The sequence below is a fragment of the Dipodomys merriami genome, unplaced genomic scaffold (assembly GCF_024711535.1).
Source record: "Dipodomys merriami isolate MVZ:Mamm:240054 unplaced genomic scaffold, mDipMer1.0.p SCAF_1, whole genome shotgun sequence".
NCBI lineage: Eukaryota > Metazoa > Chordata > Mammalia > Rodentia > Heteromyidae > Dipodomys > Dipodomys merriami.
The window spans coordinates 133,831,101-133,854,450 of NW_027202270.1; the positions used below are offsets into that span (position 1 = coordinate 133,831,101).

Here is a 23,350-nt window from a genome sequence, read left to right on the forward strand (position 1 = left end):
ATGCCAATCAAGCAACTCTAGTTATAGAGTTGAACCACTGTGCTTGGTTTTAAGGTATTATTGTTACTATTATTATTATTACTACTTTTATTAATTGTTTGCTGGTACTAGGGATTGAACTCTAGGCCTGGGTGCTGTCTCTAAGCTTTTGTGCTCAAGGCTAGCACTCCACCTCTAAAGCTACAGCTCTACTTCTGGCTATTTGTGGTTAATTAGCGAGAAGAGTTTCACAGATGTTTGCGCCTAGGCTGGCTTTGAACTATGATCCTTAGGTCTCAGTCTCCTGAGTAGCTGGGACTATAGGCATGAACCACTGGCTCCCAGCTAAAATATAACAGATCCACTGAATACTATCTATAGTTTCCTTACGTTTCTTAAGACTTGTGTTAATGTAATATACTAGTGAAAGAGTAGATCATAAACAAGTATGTGTAAATAGATAAATAATAATCAATTATTAAAGGCTTTTTTGTCTGTCATGGGGCTTGACTCTGGGTCTGGGTACTGTCCCTCAGTTCTTCAGCTACAGGCTAGCACTCTACCACTTGAGCCACAGCACCACTTCTGGTTTTCTGGTGGTTAATTGGAGATACGAGTCTCACAGCTTTTCCTGCCAGTGCTGGCTTTGAATGTCGATCCTCAGATCTTAGTCTCCTGAGGAGCTAGGATTACAGGTGTGAGCCACCAGCACCTCGCTTCATACTGTATAATCTTTATGGATATAGTTTCTTTCACTTTAAATACTTTGTGGTTTGGTGATGTTTAAAATATTTTTTTCCCTTTGAAAAACAAAAATGTTACATTTAATATCCTGATGATGTTTGCTTCCATTCCTCTTTTCTTTCCTTGAAAATTTACTGCAAAATTCAATTGAAACTTCTGTTTGCAAAAGTTTCAAAATGTGGTTCTGTCAAGGTTTGGTGAGTTCAGAATTGGTGTTTCAATAAATCTGTTAGAATTCTAAGGACAATGGCAACATGCTTACTATGCTTTACATACTATAACTTCAAAACACTATTTTACCTTTAGGTTATTGAAAGTTCTTGAGCATGAAATAAAAATAAAATTAAGTGTCAGTCTGTCTACAGCATCAAAGAAATGACTTAACTTTAAAATTTTAAATTATCTAAGTCAACTTCACTGAGAAATCTCAGATATTATAGAAAAGGTTTTCAACCAGGGTCAAGAATCCTTTGGCCTGAATGCCATATAAGCCTTTGAAATCCTTTGAGAAGCGATGGGACAGCTATGCATACCTACCCTCAGCTTCCTGAGACCCATCTGCCTGTGAACAATGTTATAACTATCCAAATGGCCCTTGGATGAAAAAAAAAAATCCCTATCTCCACAAGAGTTCAATTTGGACTATAAAAGCTTTACAACTTTAATATTTATTTTTTAGATATTATGTTACACATAATATTAAATTTATACTTATATCTCAGCTTTTAACTGAACACTATTTCTATAAGGAGTATTTATTTTGGTTTTTGTTTAAATCAAGGAAATTCCAAAGCAATATTTTCATAGAATTAAAAAAATACACACTGCTGGAAAAAGCTGAAGATCAGCTAGAAGTCTAGAAAATGAATTCTCCTTTTATTTATATTGCACATTTTTAAAAAAAGGGGACATGGATTATATGAACTAACATTTTTACGGCAGAATCAGCCAGGGGAAGTGCTAAATTATCTTGTTTTATACAACTCATGGCTAAATTCACTTCTGAGCAGGACATAGTTTTTCCTCTTATGAATGTCACAGAAGATTGTGATGTGTAACCAGAAAAGCCAATGTGCTATATTAGGAGTTGGAAACTACTTATTTGTGCAGTTAAGTGAAGATGATGTAAATGTAAAGCAGATATTGAGCTGCAGAAGGTTGGCTATTCACAATAATGCTATAAAATAAATACACTCTACACTAGACCTGCCAAACAGTTCCCAAGTAAAAAATTTAAGAATGAAAGCATTCCTTAAATTAATAATTATCAACAACTGAAGTCTAAAATTTTGTGAAATGAAGATATACCAACTTTAGTTTAAACAGAAAACAAGTATAGGTTATTTGTATGCAGATCATTATCATTCCTCAATTAGTTCATTATTTTATTGGCCTTTATAAAATAAACATAAACACAATTTATGGAGACCAATGAAGTGTGACATTGAGTGGAATAGAGTAATCCTACAACAAATGACAAATGTAGAAAAGAAACACACTTCATGACAAACAATACATTACAATGAAAGAAACAAACTCAGATGAGTCAGCTTTTATTTAAGAGCTGACTGCCACAGCAGACATAATTTCCTCAAAATCCTGTCCACAGTCCAACCAGAGAGCCTTTCTGTACACATTATAACAGAAAGTAATACTCTGATGGATGTTGTAGGCTGTAATTGGAGATGGTATCAATGATAGAGTTCTTACAGTCTCATAGAAAATGAAGATTTGCCCCAAGTGGCAGAAAAAAAATGTTATGCATATTTTTCTACTATGTGTCATGATCCTGAAGAAATAGAGAAAAGATCTATGGAAAATGTGAGGATGATATGACATTAAACCTCTCTTTCAAAAGTCTGTTAATGTCCTAAGTAGTTAGTTCATCTTTTTTCTTTTTCTTTTTCTTTGTCAGTCATGGGGCTTGACTCTGGGCCTGGGCGCTGTCCCTCAGCTCTTCAGCTCCTGGTCAGCACACTACCACTTGAGCAACAGGGTCACTTCCAGTTTTCTCCTTAATTGGAGATAAGAGTCTCACAGCTTTTCCTCCCAGTGCTGGCTTTGAATGATGATCCTTAGATCCCAGCCTCCTGAGTAGCTAGGATTACAGGCACAAGCCACCAGCGTCCAGCCTGCACTCTTATTTTTAATCAAAAAATAATTTCCCTGGAAGGGGAGTGCACCATTCCTGGAAGTACTGCAAAACTAGGTGGATGCATGGAGTGAACAGAGCAAGCTTCTATTTCATCTCCTAGTGTTAAAAATCCATTTAATTTATTGTCCTTGGATAGAGGACATGTCAGATATTAACAGATACTATACTTGCTCTTAGTCAAAAGGCCGAGAAGTGATTAATTAATCTGTTAATACTTCTTCATCACTGTGTTTCAAGAAGAAACCAACTCTTCATCTTTATGGTAATAACCAGCATCTCTAATGATGCATCATTTGGAAAGGGACTTTTTGGGTCTAAATTTTCCATATAGATTTTCCATGCTATTTACTTGTAGAAAGCATTTTACATTGCTTGAAGATCTTAAAACTTCAGCCTTTTGTGAAATCTCACTGTGATGATGACTATGGCACTATATTAAACACATGACTAGGAATATGTTTATACTGAACCTACCATCTATACAATTCAAGCACAAATTAATTGAATTGTCTGAGTACTGGGGTTTGAACTCAGGGCCTTGAGCTTGTTTGGCATGTGTTCTATACTGAGGGATGCCTCACCTCCAGCCTTTTTCTACACTAATTATTTTGAGACAGGATACTCCTTTGTGTGTGGGCATGTGCCTGGAACCACAGTCCCTATATTTTGCTTCTTTATAGATGGGATGACATGTACGTGCTGCTACACCAAGCCTCTTTCCATTGTTATGAAGTCTCTCAAACTTTCTGGCCAGGTTGGCCTAAAACCATAATTCTCTCAATCTCAGCATCCCATGAAGTTGGGAAGATAACGATGCACTACCGATCTTGGCTTCAAGCAGTATTTAATACTTAAAATATCAAAATAACAATGAAAAAAATAAAATTATAGGTGGTTCCATATAGTCTGTTGTCTACATATCTCTCCTTTAATAGGGAATTTTAAAGCTCTACATTATTTTATGGTACTTGGTTTCTGGGCTCTTTGTGAAATTTCAGTATTTTTGGGGGGTATACTTACATATAAACATAAAAGTGTGCTATAATTATTTTTCTTTCTTAATTTTATTTTAAAAGCATGCTTTTACTATAACCAGTTTTGCATATAGAATAAATGTCTCCTTGTCTTAAAGAGCAAAAATTGATAAATCAGTTTTAGTAATCTGTGACAGTTTTAATTTATAAAGTAAAAATTATACAGGATGCTTACAATTCTTTCGTGTTTGAACTCAGGACCTCTGGCTGTTAGGTGGTGATCTACCACTTGGGGCATGGTCCCAGTAATAGCCCTAGTCTTTCTCTGCTTTAGTTATTATTTGGATAAGGTCTCTCATTTTCTTGCCTGGGGCTGGCTTCAGAACATGATCTTCATATCTTATGTCTCCCACATAGCTGGGACTACAGATAAAAACCATCATGACTGGCTTATTCATGGAGATGGACTCTTACTAACTGTTCTGCCCAGATGGCCTTCAACTGCAATTTTTGTGATCTCTGCCTCTTTAGCTAAGATCATAGGTTTGAGCTAGAGAGCATGGTGGATGAGTCTGATTCTACTGATGCAGTAAATTTAACTTTCTAAGTCTTTAGATTTAGTCATATTACTTTTTAAAACTTTCCATTATAATTTGAAGTATAAAGATGATACTCTACCTGTGGTTCTGCACCTGGTATTTTAGCTAGTAGCATCTTTCTGTTGTTTTGGATCAGGGAAAGCTTGCTTACATAATATATCTATGATCAAAAAATACTAGCTGACAATACTGGCCTAAAAACAGTAGCTGTATTAGTCACATAAGGAAATATAAATAGAAGGATGTTATATTATAAAGACTAAAACTGTGATGTAACATTTTACTAAAGCTCTTTTGCTTATTTGCCACATTTTGAGCTATATATTCTTCTTATCACTCAACAGTTTCTGTTTTGGAAAGTACACTTAACCAATTATTCAAAGTCTACTAACAATGTTTTAATGTTCTTTGTAAAAACAAGAAAATCCACTTATGCTATTGGTTAACACAATAGGAATAAGACTAAAATTCTAAAAAGGCAAATAATATGGGTCAATTTTGAATATATATATCTATTTGTTGAAAAAATACATATTGTGTCTATGTCCATTGTGGGGCTTGAACTCAGGGCCTTGGCACTGTCCCTGAGCTCTTTTGCTTAAGGGTAGTACTCTACCACTTTGAGCCACAGCTCCTCTTCTGTTTTTTCAGTGGTTAATTGGAGATAAGAGTCTTATGGGGACTTTTGGTATACAGGCTGGCTTTGAACTGCAGTCAATCCTCAGATCTCAGCCTTCTGAGTAACTAGGATTATAGATTTTCATGGCTGATAAACTCCTGTGAACTATAAGAATCTTGTGAAAATAAGTGTTATTGAATCTAAGAATCTAATCACTTTGTGAGGAATTAGATTTTTCATTTAATAAAAAATTCTGGATGCTTTCCAATGCCTTTAACTAGTGGGAAAGGATCAAAAGTGTATATATAATATATATATCTATATATATATATTATATATACACATATATATATATACACAAAATAGAATCTGTTTTATCCAATATGAGTTTAATAATAAACTACCTGGTTCAAAGGTCTTTATGGAATTAAGCTGGTGGAAATAATAAAGTTGGCTGTTTGGCCTTTAGCCATTTTATTATAATATAGTGGCTGCCAAAATAAAGTTATCCAGACAACAATACATTATAAAAAAATATACAGGTGACTTTCCCCTTTCAGCCAAGTGCAAAGTGCAAGGCAAAATAAATTAAGGCAAAAATAAAATAAAATAAAAATGGTGAGTGCGAGCATGTTGTTAACCATGTAAGAAAATACGTGCAAAATATACCTCAGATACACTATAGGTAGATGAGCACGAGGGAAGCCGAGCCTGGTTTTGCAGTGGGGAAAAGAAAACACTGTTAAAGAGGACATGATAGAATAGTAAGGGTCTCAGAAAGTTCAAATGGCTCCCATCACCAACACATTTGCCTGGAAATATAATAGCCTTACAAGCAGAAACATCCAAGGGGTTCAAGTTATTGAAGGAGAACCCTGTAATACACCAACACCAACACTAAATCTTGCTAAAAAGAAAAAAAAAATCACAACAGAGATGACACTAGCTGGTAGTACAATCTTGCTGAGAAGATCTTTATTTAAAGAAAAAAAGTAGGATAGTGGACAATTTTTACTGTGGAAACACACTGATTTTCATTGGCTTAATTAACACCGGGGAACTACACCTCTGACTGTTTCTAACTTTACTATCAACAGTATTCTCTAAATAGGGGTCCAATATGAGTTCAATATTCTGTGATTATTAATATTCTACTTTTTCGCATTACTGAACAAGCCTCACATTCTGCTGCTAGCAATACAATAAGACACAAAAACTTAAACACAAAATTCAACTTAAAAAAAAAATCAAAATCTCTTCTTTTCTCTTCCATCCTACTCCTCGTCTCTTTTCTTCTCACCTGTCTTGTCTGGCAGGATCTTTCTATGGAGTTCAAGCATTTCTCCTGCCTCAGTTTGTCCTCAGTGCTGGTGCCACCACACCTGGCTCATTGATTTTTTTTTTTCGTTGATATTTCTGAACAGCTACATAAATTGATTACTTATTGTTGTTTGTTTCTTTTGTTGTTTTAGTCAGTGTCTATGTAGACTAGGCTGCCCAGGAACTTGTAGTCTTCCTGTGTACTGGGAAAATATGCAGGTACCATAAAATCTGGCTGACCAACTATTTTATCATTGACCCTTTGTTTTGGTGTTGGGTGTTGGTGTTGGTGTTGGTGTTAGGGCTTGAATGAAGAGTCTGGGCACTGTCCTTGAGTTTTTCTGCTCAAGCTAGTACTCTACCACTAAAGGAACAGCTCTACTTTCAGATTTTTGTTGGTTAACTGGAGACAAGAACCTCATGGACTTTCTTGCTGGGCTATGTTAAAATTGAGATTCTTAGATCTCAGCCTTTTGAGTAGCTAAGATTACAGGCATGATCTATTGGTATCTGGTTTATCACTGAATTTTTAAAGTTATTTTATACTCAAAACCCATTTAATCTCAGTTTTGCCCAGACTGCCCCTAGTCCACAAACTCCTCCTGCTACACTCATCCTACGGAGTAACTGAGACTACAGAAGTACATCACATAGGACTAATCTTAATAGCTATAAATTGGCTATTTTCTGGCCTGTTTTATTTTTATCTATTTTTAAAAAAAATTTCCAGTACTAGAGATTGAACTGAAGACCTCATGTTTGCTAGGTAAGTTCTCTACCACTTATTCAGACCAAGGAAGGGCCTTTATTTTAGGGTGTCAAACTATCATGTTCACTTATGTGGCTTCTCTCATGGGGTTTCACAATGCCACACGGGCAGAAATTAGTAAATTTTCATTGTCCAGTATCCAATTCTGCATAAAGTTTCAGCATATACAAAGTAATCGGAATATGCATCTTTTTCTACTAGAGAAGGTAACAAAGTAGGAGAATCAGAAACAATCTTAGCAGATCTGTTTTTTAACAGTATTTCTAGCACCAAGCACAGCTAAATGCAGTAAGGTGCTCAGTGAGTGTTTATTGAATGAATAAATATATAAACTATTTTTTAACAATTCCTAAAAAACTAATCTGAATCAATTTTCACAATTTCTAAAGATGCTAACACAAAGACTTGTACCTGATATTCTCTAGCAAGATGATAATTTTGCAGTATAAATTTGTTCTGTTTAACACAATTATATATATTGCCATTACTGGAACTTTCTTGCTCACAGTGTTCTATTGCTTAAGCCATACCTCTAGTCCTGTCTTCTTTCAATCTCTGTCTCTCTCTTGGCTATTTTCTATTCCTAGGAAAATTCACTTGTCATGTAGATCTTTAATAAGTACCTTATTGTGCATGAAAGCTAATTTTGAGAGGACAATTTTACAGATATGTCATTTCCATTTCAAATGATTTATATGAGATTTTTCCTTCCAGTCCTGGTAATTGAACTCAGGGCCTGGGTAGTGTCCCTGAGTATCTTTTGCTCAAGGCAAGTGCTCTACCATTTGAGTCATAGCTCCACTTCTGGCCTTTGTGGTAGTTCATTGAAGGTAAGAGTCTCATGGACTTTCTTGCCTTGGCAAGCTTAGAACAACAATCCTCAGATTTCATCCTTCTGAGTAGCTAGGATTATAGGCATGAGTCATGGGTACCTGGTGAGATTTTTTTTGAAGTATAGGATAAGACAGAGTTTTCTAATTTTTCAGTATGACTGAAATTTCAAAATTGAATTAACCTTTTCAATTTAAGGAATTCTTATAAAGTGAAAGTAGAAAAAGAGATAATTTCCCAAAGAGATAATCATGGAATTGATTTACTATCATCTTCAACATTATTATAGGATGATGATATTGACAAGTCATCACCTACCAAGAGAGTCAGGATGTTATATAATTACTATAAGTGAAATATTAAATAGAGGTTTTTAATATATCAACTTGTCAAAATATAAAACAGAAAACTCAGAGGCTCCAATAATGTACTACAGATAAGAAGCAAAAGATGCTATTTGCATAAAGAAAGTAGACACTACAAATAGTGGTTAGTTATCTAGTCTATTGATGGTTTACTTTTCTAAGGACTATGTTTCTAACTCTTCATTTCTGCTCAATAAGAAGCTGGTTGGTTTGCTGGGCGTTGGTGGCTCATGCCTATAATCCTAGCTACTCAGGAGGCTGAGATCTGAGGATCACAGATCAAAGCCAGCCCAGGCAGGAAAGACCATGAGACTCTTATCTCCAATAAAACACTCAGAAAACCAGAAGTGGCTCTGTGGCTCAAGTGATAGAGCACTCGCCTTGAGCTGAAGAGCTAAAGGACAGCACCCAGGACACACGACGCTGGACACACACACACACACACACACACACACACACACACACACACACACACACACACACACACACACACACACACACACACACACACACACACACACACACACACACACACACACACACCCTCCCCCCCCATGGTTGAATGAAGATAATGTTTAGATTTTAATTACTGTATTATTAATGTACAAATGTGTTATTGGATCATGTACTTCTCAGTTGATTTCTTGTAGTAGGCAAAAGATACTGAGGTCAGGTAAAACAGGTGACTTAGAAGAAACCAAAAGTTGAACTTGGCTTCAGGGGAAGAACCTTTTTAGCATGTCATGAAGTAATCAACAGAAAAATGCAGAAAAAATACTCTAAACTTAAAAAAAAAAGGTTCATGAGAAGAATGAAATTTACCAGTCACTCTAATTCCCCAATAGAAGAATTTATACTCTATACTCTATATGTTCAAAGGTTTAATGGTAAGTCTGTGGGTTCACTTTAAATTCAAATATGTTGGGGAAGGCAGTATGCGAAGAAAGCACATGGAAGAAAACAATGTCAAAAGGGAAAATAAAAATATAAAGGTAGATTATATCAGGAAACAACTCGTTTAAACATGTCCTTCCATGCACAATAACCTGGAACCATCCTTTGAAAAATGAGCAACTTCTTTTCTCAAGCTCTAAAATTCTGTTCTATTATGAACATGTCATGTTATTTTGATACACTAAACAGTTACAGCCACCACAGCCAATGTTGTCTATAAGAGATCAGAGAGCAAATGTTTTATGCCTTGTGGGCCACATAATCTGTGCTTCAACTACTCAACTTATGTTGTAGACTAAAGACTATATGCAAATGAATGTGTGTTTCAATAAAACTTGGATATTGAAATATGAATGTCTTATAATTTTCACATGCCATGAAATGTCATTTTATTTTCCTGCCATCACAAGAAATGCAAAACTCATTCTCAGTTTGTGGCCCTATAAAAAGAGCAGGACTTAGACCACAGAACAGTTTGTCAATCTCTGAGTTATAGAACAGAATGAAAATGAAAGTAAAAAAGTTTCCAAAGATTATAGATATCTATCTATAAAAAATATAAAACAAGTAATTCAGGCTGGAATGAAAATGCTGATATTAAAAGGCCTAATAATAAGTAATCTAATTTATCATCTATATTAGCTTTATTTCACATAGCCTTATTTAGGCATTTAGGAAATTGTTAAACACTTAAAATTAACTCATTAACTCATTGAAATATACTTACTAAAATATACTTATTAATCTGACATCATAAGTTGTACTCCCTGTTAACTGCTTTCTGAAGCCTTTAAAAATAAATATAACTGGATAGCCAAAACATAGCTAGATTTTTCTGTAGCTCAGCAGATAGTTATCATCACATTACATAGAGCAGATAAAAATACAAAATTGTGGTTTATGAGTATTTTTACTTTTCTTTTTTCTTCTTTTGTATTTATTTTTATTTCAGGAATAGCGTTTTGTGAATATTTTAATATTTAAACTATCTTGGTCCCATTGTTCCTCTACTAACTTATTAGTAAATTTATCTGATTCATATTATCTAAACAAAGCATTAATTTTCCTTATGTTTTTTATTTTTAATTGGCTGAACCGAGGGCTTGAACTTATATCGTTGTTGGTTGTAGGGCTTGAGGGCTTAGGAGCTATCCGTGAATATTTCTGCTCAAGGCTAGAGCTCTACTACTTTGAGCCACAGCTCCACTTCTGGTTTTCTGTTAATTGTAGGTAAGAGTCTCATGGACCTTCCTGCCCCGAGTAGCTTTGAACTGTGAGCCTCAGATCTCACATCCTGAGTAGCTAGGATTGCAGATATGAGCCATCAGCATCTAGCAATTTTATTGTTCTAAAGCTAGTAAAAATCCACTTAGGGCTCAATTTATTCCCACTTTGGACAATATAGAAAATTTATATTCACAATTTAGAAATCAAAATTCTAATCCTGCTTTTTCTACAGAAGAATCAATGTAAGGTGAGGTATAAGTTTAATAAACAAAATTTAATACTCCCCTAAAAAAATTAGGGCTCATCCATCAAGATGTAGGGATCTTCTCTTTCTAAACTAATGATATATTTATTATACTGATGGAAATACCAATGATTTAAGTCCCTATAATTTAATACCTTATCTCACATTTCTGGATGATTTGTCATCGTCAATTATATTTGTCATCATCAATTTAATTGGCAAATGGTTCTGAATTTTTCATCCTACTGATGTAGGATGAAATGAATTAAAAAGTACTCATATTTTTGCATTTATTGTGGAAACACGTGCAATAATTTTTCGTAGGATGAAGAATTTCTAAGTTATTTTTAGAAACAAAATCTGTTTAGCCTATGATTCTAAGAGTAACTTTTTCTTTTAAGCAACAGATAAAGCATGGTTTAAGAAGTACTTAGGTAATAGGGATTAAAGAGGAAGTAGAAAAACTGAACATTTACCTAAGCATTTGATTTGTATGCTTTCTCAGATGATACTTTTTTTTAATATTTTGTTTGTTTTTATACCTTGTAGTTAATAGAATCCTTAGAACAACACATCTTGTGCCTTTTTAAAAGAAAGAATGTAATCAGAACGAAATGTTTCTGAGTGAAATGAAACAAAATATGAAGATGTTGAGACTAGAGATTATATAGTAGCAGATGCACTGAAAAACAGAAATCAAAAATGTGACATGAGATAACCCAACTTTTAAGACTACAGCTTTAAATTAATTCCAGTATTACATTAAATCTTTCCCATACAAACCTTAGCAACTTTCAACTTTGTAGCATTAGTTTAATAAAAAGAAAAATAACACTTCTCCTAATGGAGAAAAGCATAACACTAAAGTACATATATTAGGACTTAAAAATACTTTTGTAGAATAGTTATTCTGGATTGTTTCAGCTTGGCTTAGTCATCAGATACATATTAGTCCTTATTTAATCCTAAAGATAGTATAGTAGATTCTAGGGTTTGATTATGGCTGAATTATCTCATTCTGTAAGAACACAGGAAAAGACAACTGGCTCAAAGAAAGTAGAGAAATAAAAAAAGTTAATTTTTTTGTTTAGTTTTAAGATATAATGAATGATACTAATAAAACTACTTTGGATTTTATTAACTGGAAATTTAATATACATATATGATTATGTGAAATACAATTAGAAATTCAGATATCAGAAAATTGACTTCTTTCTTTTTTTTTTTTTTTTTTTTTGTTGGTTGTGGGGCTTGAACTCTGGGCTTGGACGCTGTCTCTCAGCTCTTCAGCTCAAGGTGAATGCTCTATTGCTTGAGCTACAGCGCCATTTCCAGTTTTCTAGTGTTTTATTGGAGATAAGAGTCTCATGGCCTTTCCTACCTGGGATGGTTTTGAACTGTGATCCTCAGATCTCAGCCTCCCAAGCAGCTAGGATTACAGGTGTGAGCCACCAGCACCCAGCAACTTTCTACTTTTATAATAAAATTTTAGTAATATTAATTACATAAGTGGTAATAATCTTGAAATATAAGAAATAAACAAGACGTTTCATAACCACAAGTCCTAGGAATGGAAAAGCAGATTTAAGTAAAAAAATTACTCAGTATAATAATGTATCTTTCTTCTATCATATTTATATCATATATTCTTTTGGAGATTTTACTTCAACTTCTTAAAAAGAAAGAGGACTAAGCATTTTAAAAGTCTGAATTATCTGTGACAAAAAATACAGTTGTAAGTACTGCCTATGTGAGTAGTATGATAGCAAATGGCTACAAAGTGATGCTCCTAAAAAATTGTCTTGGGTATCTGAGCTTTGTGCTCAAGCATTTGTAAGATGTTACATGGAAGTATTTGCTCCTGGTGAAAATGTTGCTGCTAACCTTATTATTAAACAAAGAATGACATAAATATTACAAAAGAATCTGAGTTAGAGAAGTCTATTAACTCAGAATAAATGTGTCTATTTGCCAGATTATCTATGATGACACTAATATTTATCATTTTTCTTAAAAATGGAAACTAAACTATCAAGTTCTACTCCTTGGATCTAGTCCATAATTTTCCTATCACATTTAACAATAGGCTAAAAGACATAGTCAGTGGAAAAGTTCCAAATGGAAGTCTTATGAAAAGACCCCCTGAAAAATTATACTATTACATAACAAATATTCACTTTAAAAAGAAAAATTTTTAGTTTATATTAGGGTCAAAATATTACTAAATTAACTGCAATGTTAGTGTGGCTTAAGGGTCATACATGTTGACAATTTAATCTTCATTTCATAAATGTGAGCATGAAGCCGCAGCTAGAAAAGAAAGTGAGAAAGAGACAGAAAGTAAAAAGATGCAGATGAAGGACAAAACAATCAGACTTGGAATTATGTCAGCAGAGGTGTAGGGGGAAAAAGTCACCAAGTGAAATCGTACATTTACTCTGAGAGTATCCTTTCACATTGCCTTCTAGGTGATCTCTGAGCTCCTCCAGCTTTCGATGGAGCTACATGTAAACATCAGAAAATAATTTGAAATGGTAACTTTTCATTTTCCTTTTCAAAGTAATATTGTAGCATACATTTCTCACTGCCTTTGGCAAACATTTTAAAACATCAGGATCTTTATGTAACGTAACAATATTTATTTTGTTAAACTTTCTCTACAAAGTTTAGTGAAAATAAATGCTGCAACTATTCTTATAATTCCCTAAAGATTCATTTAAAGATTTCTATTTGATAGGAATATAGAATTAAAATATTAACTATTAAAGTATTAAAAAGTTTGCTTGTCTTTAAGAAATAATTTTTCAAGGTTAGGCTCTACCCATATTGAAACAAGCTCATTTAACAGTACAAAGTATGTGCACATACATAATAATACTGTATACACACTTAAAAGACAAACATTTATAACATTTAAGTTTACATAAGCAAAAGCTGAGTTTAGAGTCTCTCTGTGTCTCAAATATATTCAATCTAGTTTACTTCAGGTGCTAAAATTATGCATTCCATTTATTATTTGTAGTTCAATATCCTTAGTTAATGATAGTGTATTGTACTTTTTTCACTTAATTCTGTGTGATAACGCATACTATAATAGATTTTTAATTTAAAGACAAAGGTAAAATATAATACCTCACAAGTAGACAGTGAGGAATGGCCTCGATATATTATCACATTTTCTGTGCAGAATAATCTTAAATGGACTGATTTAGGCATACAATCAACACTTCCTGCCCTTCTGATTATCTTTGGTGATGTAACATTTAATGTAATTGCTTCCCACTGTAAAAGCGGTGTTAGAGAACAGATAAGATGGCTTTCCTTGAATAAAGAACACAAACATACAACACACCTTTACTGATGTGCACTTACATGTGCACACACAAAGAAAGAAATAAACAACAAAAACATAAAACCAAGAAAGCAGAAGAGGCAAAGAGAGGAAAGAATGTAGAAATCTGTATTTCATAAACTGTTAAATGGAAATAAACTGGAGGTATGTAAGGTTTGAAATGATTCAGTATTAGGCTACAAGGTAGTTATTAAATTAGGACAACGTAGAATAAGTAATTTTGCATTTTTGATATTAATGATTGTTTTGCTGTCAGGATGAATGGAATTGAGATATAAAAATAGTTAAATTTGTGGGCTGGGAAGGTGGCTCAGTGGTAAAGTGCTTGCCTTGCATGCCAGAGGCCCTGGGTTCGATTCCTCAGCACTACATAAGCAAAAAGAAAAAAGCTGGAAGTGGCGCTGTGGCACAAGTGGTAGAGCGGCTAGCCTTGAGCTGAAGAGCTGAGGGACAGCGCCCAGGCCCAGAGTTCAGGCCCCACGACTGGATCCAAAGAAAAAAAAAAAAAAAGTTAAATTTATGGAGGATAATTCTGTATATTTTTAGAGTTGACAATTTTCTTACTTAAATTAATGGTGGCAGCATTACAAATAATCAGTGATTATGTTATTTAACTCTGATAACTTATTTACTTTTACATTGTCATTAAATGTTAAAAGTATAAGTGTCCAAGGTATGTTTACCAATTGGCATTTAGCCACTAGCAAATGGTGTCATTAAATAAAAAATATTTGAATTGTATACTAGAAATCATGTATATGGATGGGTACACATTTAAACATATCCTTTTCTGTCTATTTTTAAATCATTTAAAATTTAAAACATAAATTTAAAACATATTAAGGGTGCTTATCACTATAAGTTATATGTGGACTTATTATACTATCATCATACAAATTCCATTTTAGTTCTTATGCTGACATATATCTAATACATGTTATTGATAGTTTTTTTACTGGAATTAACTATTACTGCTAATAACACTAAGTAAAATTAAATATTGTTTACAAAAAAGTTAAAAGGGAAAATAACATTCTGAATTTATATTAGTTCTCTGTTTAAGAGGAACTTATCACAAATCAGTGACATCAATCAGAGGAACGGTTTACTCTAGAACCCAAAATTATAGGCACTTGTAATGAGGCAGTTGCCTTTTCTGTTGTTTGTGGTGCCATTCAAAGCTAGTTATTTGGCAGCTTGCCTTCAGCTGGTTGCTCTATGTGTAGCTGAAATAAAAAAAGAAATATGACCCAACAGCCAATAAAAATATTAAAATAAAAAATGGGATGGTGAAAAATGGAAAAAGCCCCCTTTCCTCCCACCACCCTCCAAAAATAAGTGTAGGTTATAGACAAAATCTTGCCAAAAAATGTTAGAAACATATTTACTTTGAGGGATCCAACTCTACTAGCAACTCCTTTGCTCTCATCCGGCCGTCTAATTTGCTACAATGAGGGAAGATGGGTAAAAAAGACAGAATAAAGAAAAAGTGAACTTAAATGTTTTTTCTTTACATTAATAAATAATACATGCAAAATCATCAGCTGACTCAGGTACCTCTTAGGAGGCCAAGGAGTTAACTAATCCAGAGGCTGTATGACATGCTCTGCAAATAAGTCACTAGAATTTTATCTTCATTATGGCACTATTCCTGAGATGAGGAAATTGGCACTTACTTTTGGTTATCTTGGGGACTCCTGATGAAGCAGTATCTGGAGTAGTGTAACATTTGCATATGGCTTACAAAAAACAAAGAATTACAAATACACCTATGCACTTTTTCTCTTTCAGTGTTTGTCTATTCCACTGTAATATCTAATATCACAAAACATCAATGGTAAGACTAGAAGCATTAGTATTCTTTAAGTGGGAAGATCAGTCCTGACAAGCATCATTCTTGATAGGTGACAGAATGAAACTCCTCTGCTTGCTGACCCAAGCATGGAGTTGTTCAGCTGTCACTGAAGTCCCAATTAAACAATTATGCTGCCCAACCAGAAAATTTTAATGCCAGACCAATGTTAGATATAGTCACTCTTTCAAAGCTTTCTGGTTTTGTTTTCTTTCAGATGAGACGGAAAATGAGCCAGAAAATGGTGCACACCTGTAATCCCAGCATTTGGGAGGCACAAGTTGAAGGCCAGCCTGGCAACAGGATGAGACCCTGTTTCAAACAAAACAAAACAAAACAAACAAAACAAAACAAAAAATAACTGAAAACAAACAATCAAACAGCAAAAAAGATAGATGAAGGGAAAAGTAAGATTGCTATTTTAAAACTTGTTCCAAATCACTTATAAATGAATAAAAGAAGACTGTCAATACAAAGTGTCTTCTGAAGTGAGACTTTTTTCTTTGGTACAGGTTAAATAGAAATAATGTTTTGGTTAAAGAGGAGACAAACAAAACAAAAACGAAAGAGGAAGGAGCAAGAAAAATTTCAAGTGGTTTTATACCAAAATCACTCTCCTTCATAATGGTGGTCTCAAATGAGACTAGCCTAGGGTCAAGTTAATTGTGATGCTCCTTTTTGAATGGGAGATAGTAGAACTATAAGCATGATGGTATATTCCTAGAGCCAAAGTACTGATGAAAATATGGTTAAGAAAAACATGACCATATTATAAGCATTCCTGAAAGCAGAATACAGATTGTCTTATTCCATTTAGAATGCCTCTGAGAACATATGGAGAGTACTAGGGAATACAGAGAAAATTATTTGTTTTTAAATAAAAAGAAGAAAGCATCTTTATAAGAATTGATTTTGTGCTTGATTTAATAGAACTTTAAAAAAGTAATTCTTTAGTGCTAATAATTTGCTCAAAGATGAAACATTAATTTTCTTATTTATTTATTTTTTTCTAGTACTAGGGTAGGTACTTGGGGTCTAGCATTCCCTTGGCTTTGCTTGCCAATAACTTGGTGCCCCACTTGTGCCTCAAGCTTGGGTTTTTACTGGTTAATTGGCAATAGAGTCTAGTGGACTTTTCTGCTAGGACTGGCTTTGACTGTGATCCTCCAGGTCTCAGACTTGAGTAGCTAGGATTACAGGCATTGAGCCAGTATTGCCTGGCTAGTTACCACTTTTCTTAGTGAAACAAAATAGCCAAATTTAAAAATAAAATAGCCAAATTTAAAAATAATAGAGATCAATCAATACTTTGAAGCTAGAATAAATTCATTCAGTTTATAATATCTACTCATTCTCTTGTGCTATATATTCTTTTATCTCAGTAAATACCTTTATAGTAAAGTCTGTTGATCATCCTACCTGAAGACTCACAACATCTGTATCTTAGAGGCTAATTATAAAGATAGTTCTGGTAGTTACCTATAAATAATAGTCTACTACGTCATATTACTTTCTAAAAACGGAACTTAAGCTTTCTATAATCATTAAATAGAAATGACATTGTTTTTTATTTCTACATGCCTTAAAAATACATTAAGTCCAGCAACATTAGTACCTTCTTAAACTTGGAATAATGACAAATGTAGTTATACTTATTTTTTATTTCTAATTTAAAGTTACATTTTCTTTATAGGCTTGGAAATAAATTAGGGCTAGAAAAAAAATCCATGCTAATAAGAGCATGTATATATATATATATATATATGTCTATCTAGCTATGAAATAATTTTATCTCTTAGTGTATTTCTATATGTCTTCTACTATTCCATTTCCAAGTGCAAGAACAGAAATTGAAAGAATGAAATGTAAGAACAAAAGAACAGTTACCACTGAACTCTAAATATGAGTAACAGACTAGTGGACAGAAATTTTGGGAGCAATTTATCAATACTTGACATTAATTTTCTGGTAACAAGTCGGCCAGAAAACCAATGAGATTTTTTAAAAAACCTTCAGAAGTGGTTGCAATTCATTTCATTTTTTTGTAGCTTCTTAGACAACATTAATAATAAAATCTATACTGAAAAGTACTAGGAAAAATTGGGAAAAGATTTGTCTATAAATTAAAACTTGAGGGCTGGGAAGGTGGCTCAGTGGTAGAGCACTTGCCTTGCATGCCTGAGGTTTGATTCCTCAGCACCACATAAGCAAAAGAAAAAAGCTGGAAGTGGCACTGTGGCTCAAGTGGTAGAGCGCTAGCCTTAAGCTGAAGAGCTGAGGGACAGCACCCAAGCCCAGAGTTCAGGCCCCACGACCGGATCCAAAAAAAATAGAAAAATAAAAAAAAATTAAAACTTGAACAGAAAATATTGAAATCAATAAATTTAAAAATCTTAATTTTCTCATTTATTCTAGTCAACCTTTAAGTCGATTATAATGAAATAGTACAAAAGAAATTCATAGCTAATACAAATGTCTTTTTAAAAATAACAATTAAAAACCGGGCGCTGGTGGCTCACGCCTGTAATCCTAGCTACTCAGGAGGCTGAGATCTGAGGATCGAGATTCAAAGCCAGCCTGGGCAGGAAAGTCCATGAGACTCTTATCTCCAATAAAAACCACTAGAAAACCGGAAGTGGTGCTGTGGCTCAAGCGGTAGAGTGCTCACCTTGAGCTGAAGAGCGCAGGAACAGAGCCCAAGACCAGAGTTTAAGCCCCATGACTGACCAAAAAAAAAAAAAAAAAGAAAAAAAATTAAAAGAAATCACAAAATAGTAAGATGGGCTAACTTACTTTTCAGAACTCTTAAGAGCATTATTTTGCTATCTATTTTTATACTACTTTACCATGAGGCTAACCCCATCTGTCTAGGTAGATAAGAAGTTAACCATGAAGTGTTTATACAAGTTGAATATACATTATCTAAAAAGTTTGGAAGCAGAAAGATTTTCTGATTTTAGAAGATTTTTGTTTAGATTATGTGATATTGGAATAGATTTTATTGGTTAAACAGCCCTAATCCTGAAATTTAAAATTCTCTAAAGTCTAAAACTTAAAGAGTGTCAATCACTCAAAATGTTTCTAATTTCAGAGCATTTTGAGTTTCAGGTTTTTAGATTAGGGAGATTCATTGTGGTCTCTCTGATACTTCATTTTACATAACATTTAACAAACAATATGATTAGTTAAAAGAAAGTTTTAAGGTTCTTTCTCTGTCTCTGTCTCTCATATATGTGTAAAATGTATGCCCTTTGCTTGAAAGCTAATACCAATTTACAGTCTTACTAGTGTAAATAGGAACATCCATGTTACTGTTTCTTATGATACTGATGATTATAATCTTTAAAATAGTAATAAATTCGATTGCATTATTTGTATTGTTTTAAACTTTTGGGAGATTTCTAGTTTTTAGAAGATTTCTAGGGAACAGTTTTTCCATCTATGTCTTTGCTGTGTATATATTTTTTTTCTTTTGGGTCCAGTTGTGGGGCTTGAACTCTGGGCCTGGGTGCTGTCCCTCCACTCTTCAGCTCAAGGCTAGCGCTCTACCACTTTAGCCACAGCACCACTTCTGGCTTTTTTTCTTTTTGCTTATGTGGTGCTGAGGAATCGAACCCAGGGCCTCAGGCATGCAAGGCAAGTGCTCTACCACTGAGCCACCTTCCCAGCCCTGTATATTTCTTTTATGTAGGACTTTGGCTTGTTTTTTAATTATCCCTTTTTTAAAATACATGTTTAAGAAGGATATTTGAGGTTATCAATCCTTTGCCTTAAAGATTGGTTGTAAATATTTTATTTTCATATCACTCCAAATAGGGCAGAATTATTAAGTGTATCCATTGCTGCATCTCCAATCCAAAGTAGAGTATTTGATACATGACGTGCACTAAGCCATTCACTGGATAAATTTCTGTATCAATCTGCTTTGTTTGTCAGGAATATAGAATGAGTACAAAAAGTGATTAATCCTGAAATTTTGGATCAGAAAATAGCAATTTCAGAGGATGTATCATTTTACAATATAAAGATCATGAGAAAAGCTTAGCTTGAAATATACTCTATTAATGTTACTATTAAACATGGGAAGCTCATGTATACATATTTGAATCATTATGCTAATCAGTTTTGCTGCTCAAATTATAGTACAGATCTTTTTTGTTGGGCTGCTTTTGCATGAAAATTAAAAAGCGTTTACTAGATTCAGATGCATTTAATTAGACTGACAACTAGTATTCTTAATTTCACTATTTCTTATATTTCTACTATTATTTTCCTGATCTTCCTTAACTTGAGAAAACTGCAGTGAATACCAAGGGAAATCAATAAACAGACCTAAAAGAGGAAGACCTTATGTGAACTTAGAGAATTTTCAGACTTTATGAAAACATAATACAAAAGCTTAAATATATATATTTTTCTATTAATTGGAAACTAATACATATCAGGAAAAAGGGATAAATATAAAATCTATATTCAATAGGAATAGGACGTATTCCAAAGGTACAGATCTACTTATTTAAAAACGTGATGTTACAGATACAGAAACTGGCTCTACTGTCTCTCATAAGTTATAAGGTGATGGACAAGGGCTTCCAAGGTATCATTAAACTGAATTCATAATGATAGAAAATTAATTTATTCTTGCATTCATGAAGTAAGGATCATAAATGTAAAAGTTCTTGAAATATTTACAACAAAGAATCACACAAGTTGCTTGGTTTAATTAATATTATAAAACATTTAATTTTCAGGAGATAACTTATGTTTTCAAAACTAGAAAATAGTAAAAAACAAAAGAATCTAAAATAAAGCCTAGTTAAAAAAAAACGTGCTAGGGGCTGGGAAGGTGGCTCAGTGGTAAAGCGCTTGCCTTGCATGAGGAATCGAACCCTGGGTTCGGTTCGATTCCTCAGCACCACATAAGCAAAAATAAAAAAGCTGGAAGTGGCACTGTGGCTCAAGTGGTAGAGTGTAAGCCTTGAGCTGAAGAGCTGAGGGACAGCGCCCAGGCTCAGAGTTCAGGCCCCACAACCGGACCCAAAAAAACCCAAAAAACCAAAAACCGTGCTATACCATCAACTAGAATACCATATAATAAATGATTTTTGTAAAAGGAAACTTATTTACATGTATATATGCTTATAACATGGAAAAATGTTCCAATTACTAAATGAATGAGATAGCTTAAAATATTATAGAGATTAATAATAATAGCTAATAGTTATTGAGTACTATGCTGTTTTATACACATTTTTAGATTTAATTCTTATTCCTGTGGAGAACTAGTATTTTTTTCATTTTATAGATAAAGATAATTTTAAGGTTATAGATGTGAAATTTCACAAATCCATACAGGTAGGAAGTGTCAGAGCTGAGATTTATCACCAGGCCCATCAAACTCCAGAACCTGAGCCCACTATCTTCTCATTATGATAAAATATTTGAATATATGGAAAAAAATCCCCAATGATATAGTGAGTTTTAATAGTGGTTTTCTTATGAAGTGAATTTTGTAAATTTTTTCCATGAGTTTACGAAGTAAGTCATGTTTATTACTTTTTAAAAAACAGAACATGCCACTTATCAACCAGCCTGCCTGCCTGCCTGCCTGCCTGCCTGCCTGCCTGCCTGCCTGCCTGCCTTCCTTCCTTCCTTCCTTCCTTCCTTCCTTCCTTCCTTCCTTCCTTCCTTCCTTCCTTCCTTCCTTCCTTCCTTCCTTCCTTCCTTCCTTCCTTCCTTCCTTCCTTCCTTCCTTCCTTCCTTCCTTCCTTCCTTCCTTCCTTCCCATTTAGACAGGTGTTCTAAAACTGAGACCCCAGCCCTAAATTACATGTCCAATAAAAGTATCTAAAAACTTAAAATATTTAAAACAACTCTTAAAAATTCACTTTAAAGAGTATTTCATGTATTCCAACTCATTTTCTGAATATCCTAAGCAAATATTAATTGTAAGCAAAATGTAGATGTAACAATATGCTGAAACTGAGTGGAATCAGTTGAAAATGGAAATTTTAGGCCTATCTAAACAAATTTCATGGTTCATTTTTCAATCAGAGAAGAGTAACTGTTCCCTACAAAAGAAAATTCTGGGATCATAAAGTCAGGACAAACTATTTTATAATGCTTAAGCACAGTACTCATAGCAATGTACATAAAGTATCAGACCTCTTGTGCTAAATATACTTTTTTGTTTGTTTTTGTGAGTCATAGGTCTTGAACTCTGGGCCTGGGTACTGTCCCTGGGCTCTTCAGCTCAAGGCAAGCGTTTTACCACTTGAGCCACAGAGCCACTTCCAGTTTTCTGGTGGTTAATTGGAGATGAGTCTCACGGATGTTCCTGCCCGGGCTGGCTTTGAACTGTGATCCTCGGATCTCAGTTTCCTGAATAGCTAGGATTACAAGCGTGAGCCACTGGCGCCCGGCTAAATTTACTTTTATAACATTATTTCTATGTGGAAAATGTAGAAAAAAATAAGATTCAACATACATCAGTTTTGACCCAAAATATTTTCAGTAAACATACCATTTTGCTCTACAAGTGCTTTGAACAGTGTAGATCTGTTAGGGTATATGAGAACTTTTCAGTAGTTCACAAGGTCAAAATCAAGTTTACCAATAGTATTAAAACATTATTTATCTTCTTTAGGATAGGTGTATTTGTACAAATAGTAATAAAGAATTCATAGTGTAGTGTGAATCTAGAAAATGAATCCAAACACTATAGTGCCTGCATTATTCACTGCCACTTACTAGTTTAAAAAGCTGGTTCATTTAATACTATTTTCAGTTAAACAGTATTATATTAATTAAAACAAAATATTTGATTCTTGCTCAGTATCAAACACACATACAAAATTCTAGTTTCTAAGCAAAAATCAGAATAGAACATGTGTATGTGCCACTATAAAATTGAGAGCTTCACTTCCAAAAATACTTAGATGAACTGGGTAGTAATAATAATGAAAATGATTTCTTGATACAATGAAATACACCAACACTTGGAAAGAGCTATACTTTCTCCAAATGACAAATATGTATTCTAAAATCATGCATGGGTTGAAGATCCATTCAAAAGTGCAAGATAGACCAATGAGTTTTTATATATCAGAATATGGAATGGTCTTAGACAACACTCCAAATTTACACTTAAACTAAATTTTAATAAACTAACAAGTAACATTTTAGTTTAGTATTAATACAACAGTAATTATCTGAAAATATCAATAAAAGATCATAGTTTCTTTTCTAACTACAGAATTGTGTGAGACTGAACTTGTTTCTTTATATTCTTCAATCAGAGCAATATATCACAAATAGACTGTCTTTAACCAGCCATCAGTGGCTCTTTCTCCTTTTGAAAAATAAA

The 23,350-nt window shown here is 33.7% G+C and overlaps 1 protein-coding gene and 1 pseudogene across 9 annotated transcripts in view; both read right to left on the reverse strand.

Moving 5' to 3' along the window:
- The window catches only part of Gphn (gephyrin), a 380,642-nt gene that overhangs the window by 129,437 nt on the left and 227,855 nt on the right, over positions 1 to 23,350 (reverse strand). For 5 of the 9 annotated variants that reach the window (XM_070031737.1, XM_070031733.1, XM_070031738.1 and 2 more), the window contains one exon: positions 15,521 to 15,577. The exons of the other annotated variants lie outside the window; for them this stretch is intronic. In XM_070031737.1, coding sequence (XP_069887838.1) covers positions 15,521 to 15,577 — 57 coding nt within the window. The remainder of the gene's footprint in view (positions 1 to 15,520; positions 15,578 to 23,350) is intronic. 9 annotated transcript variants of the gene reach the window in all.
- LOC138835446 (U2 spliceosomal RNA) lies at positions 2,896 to 3,075 on the reverse strand (annotated as a pseudogene).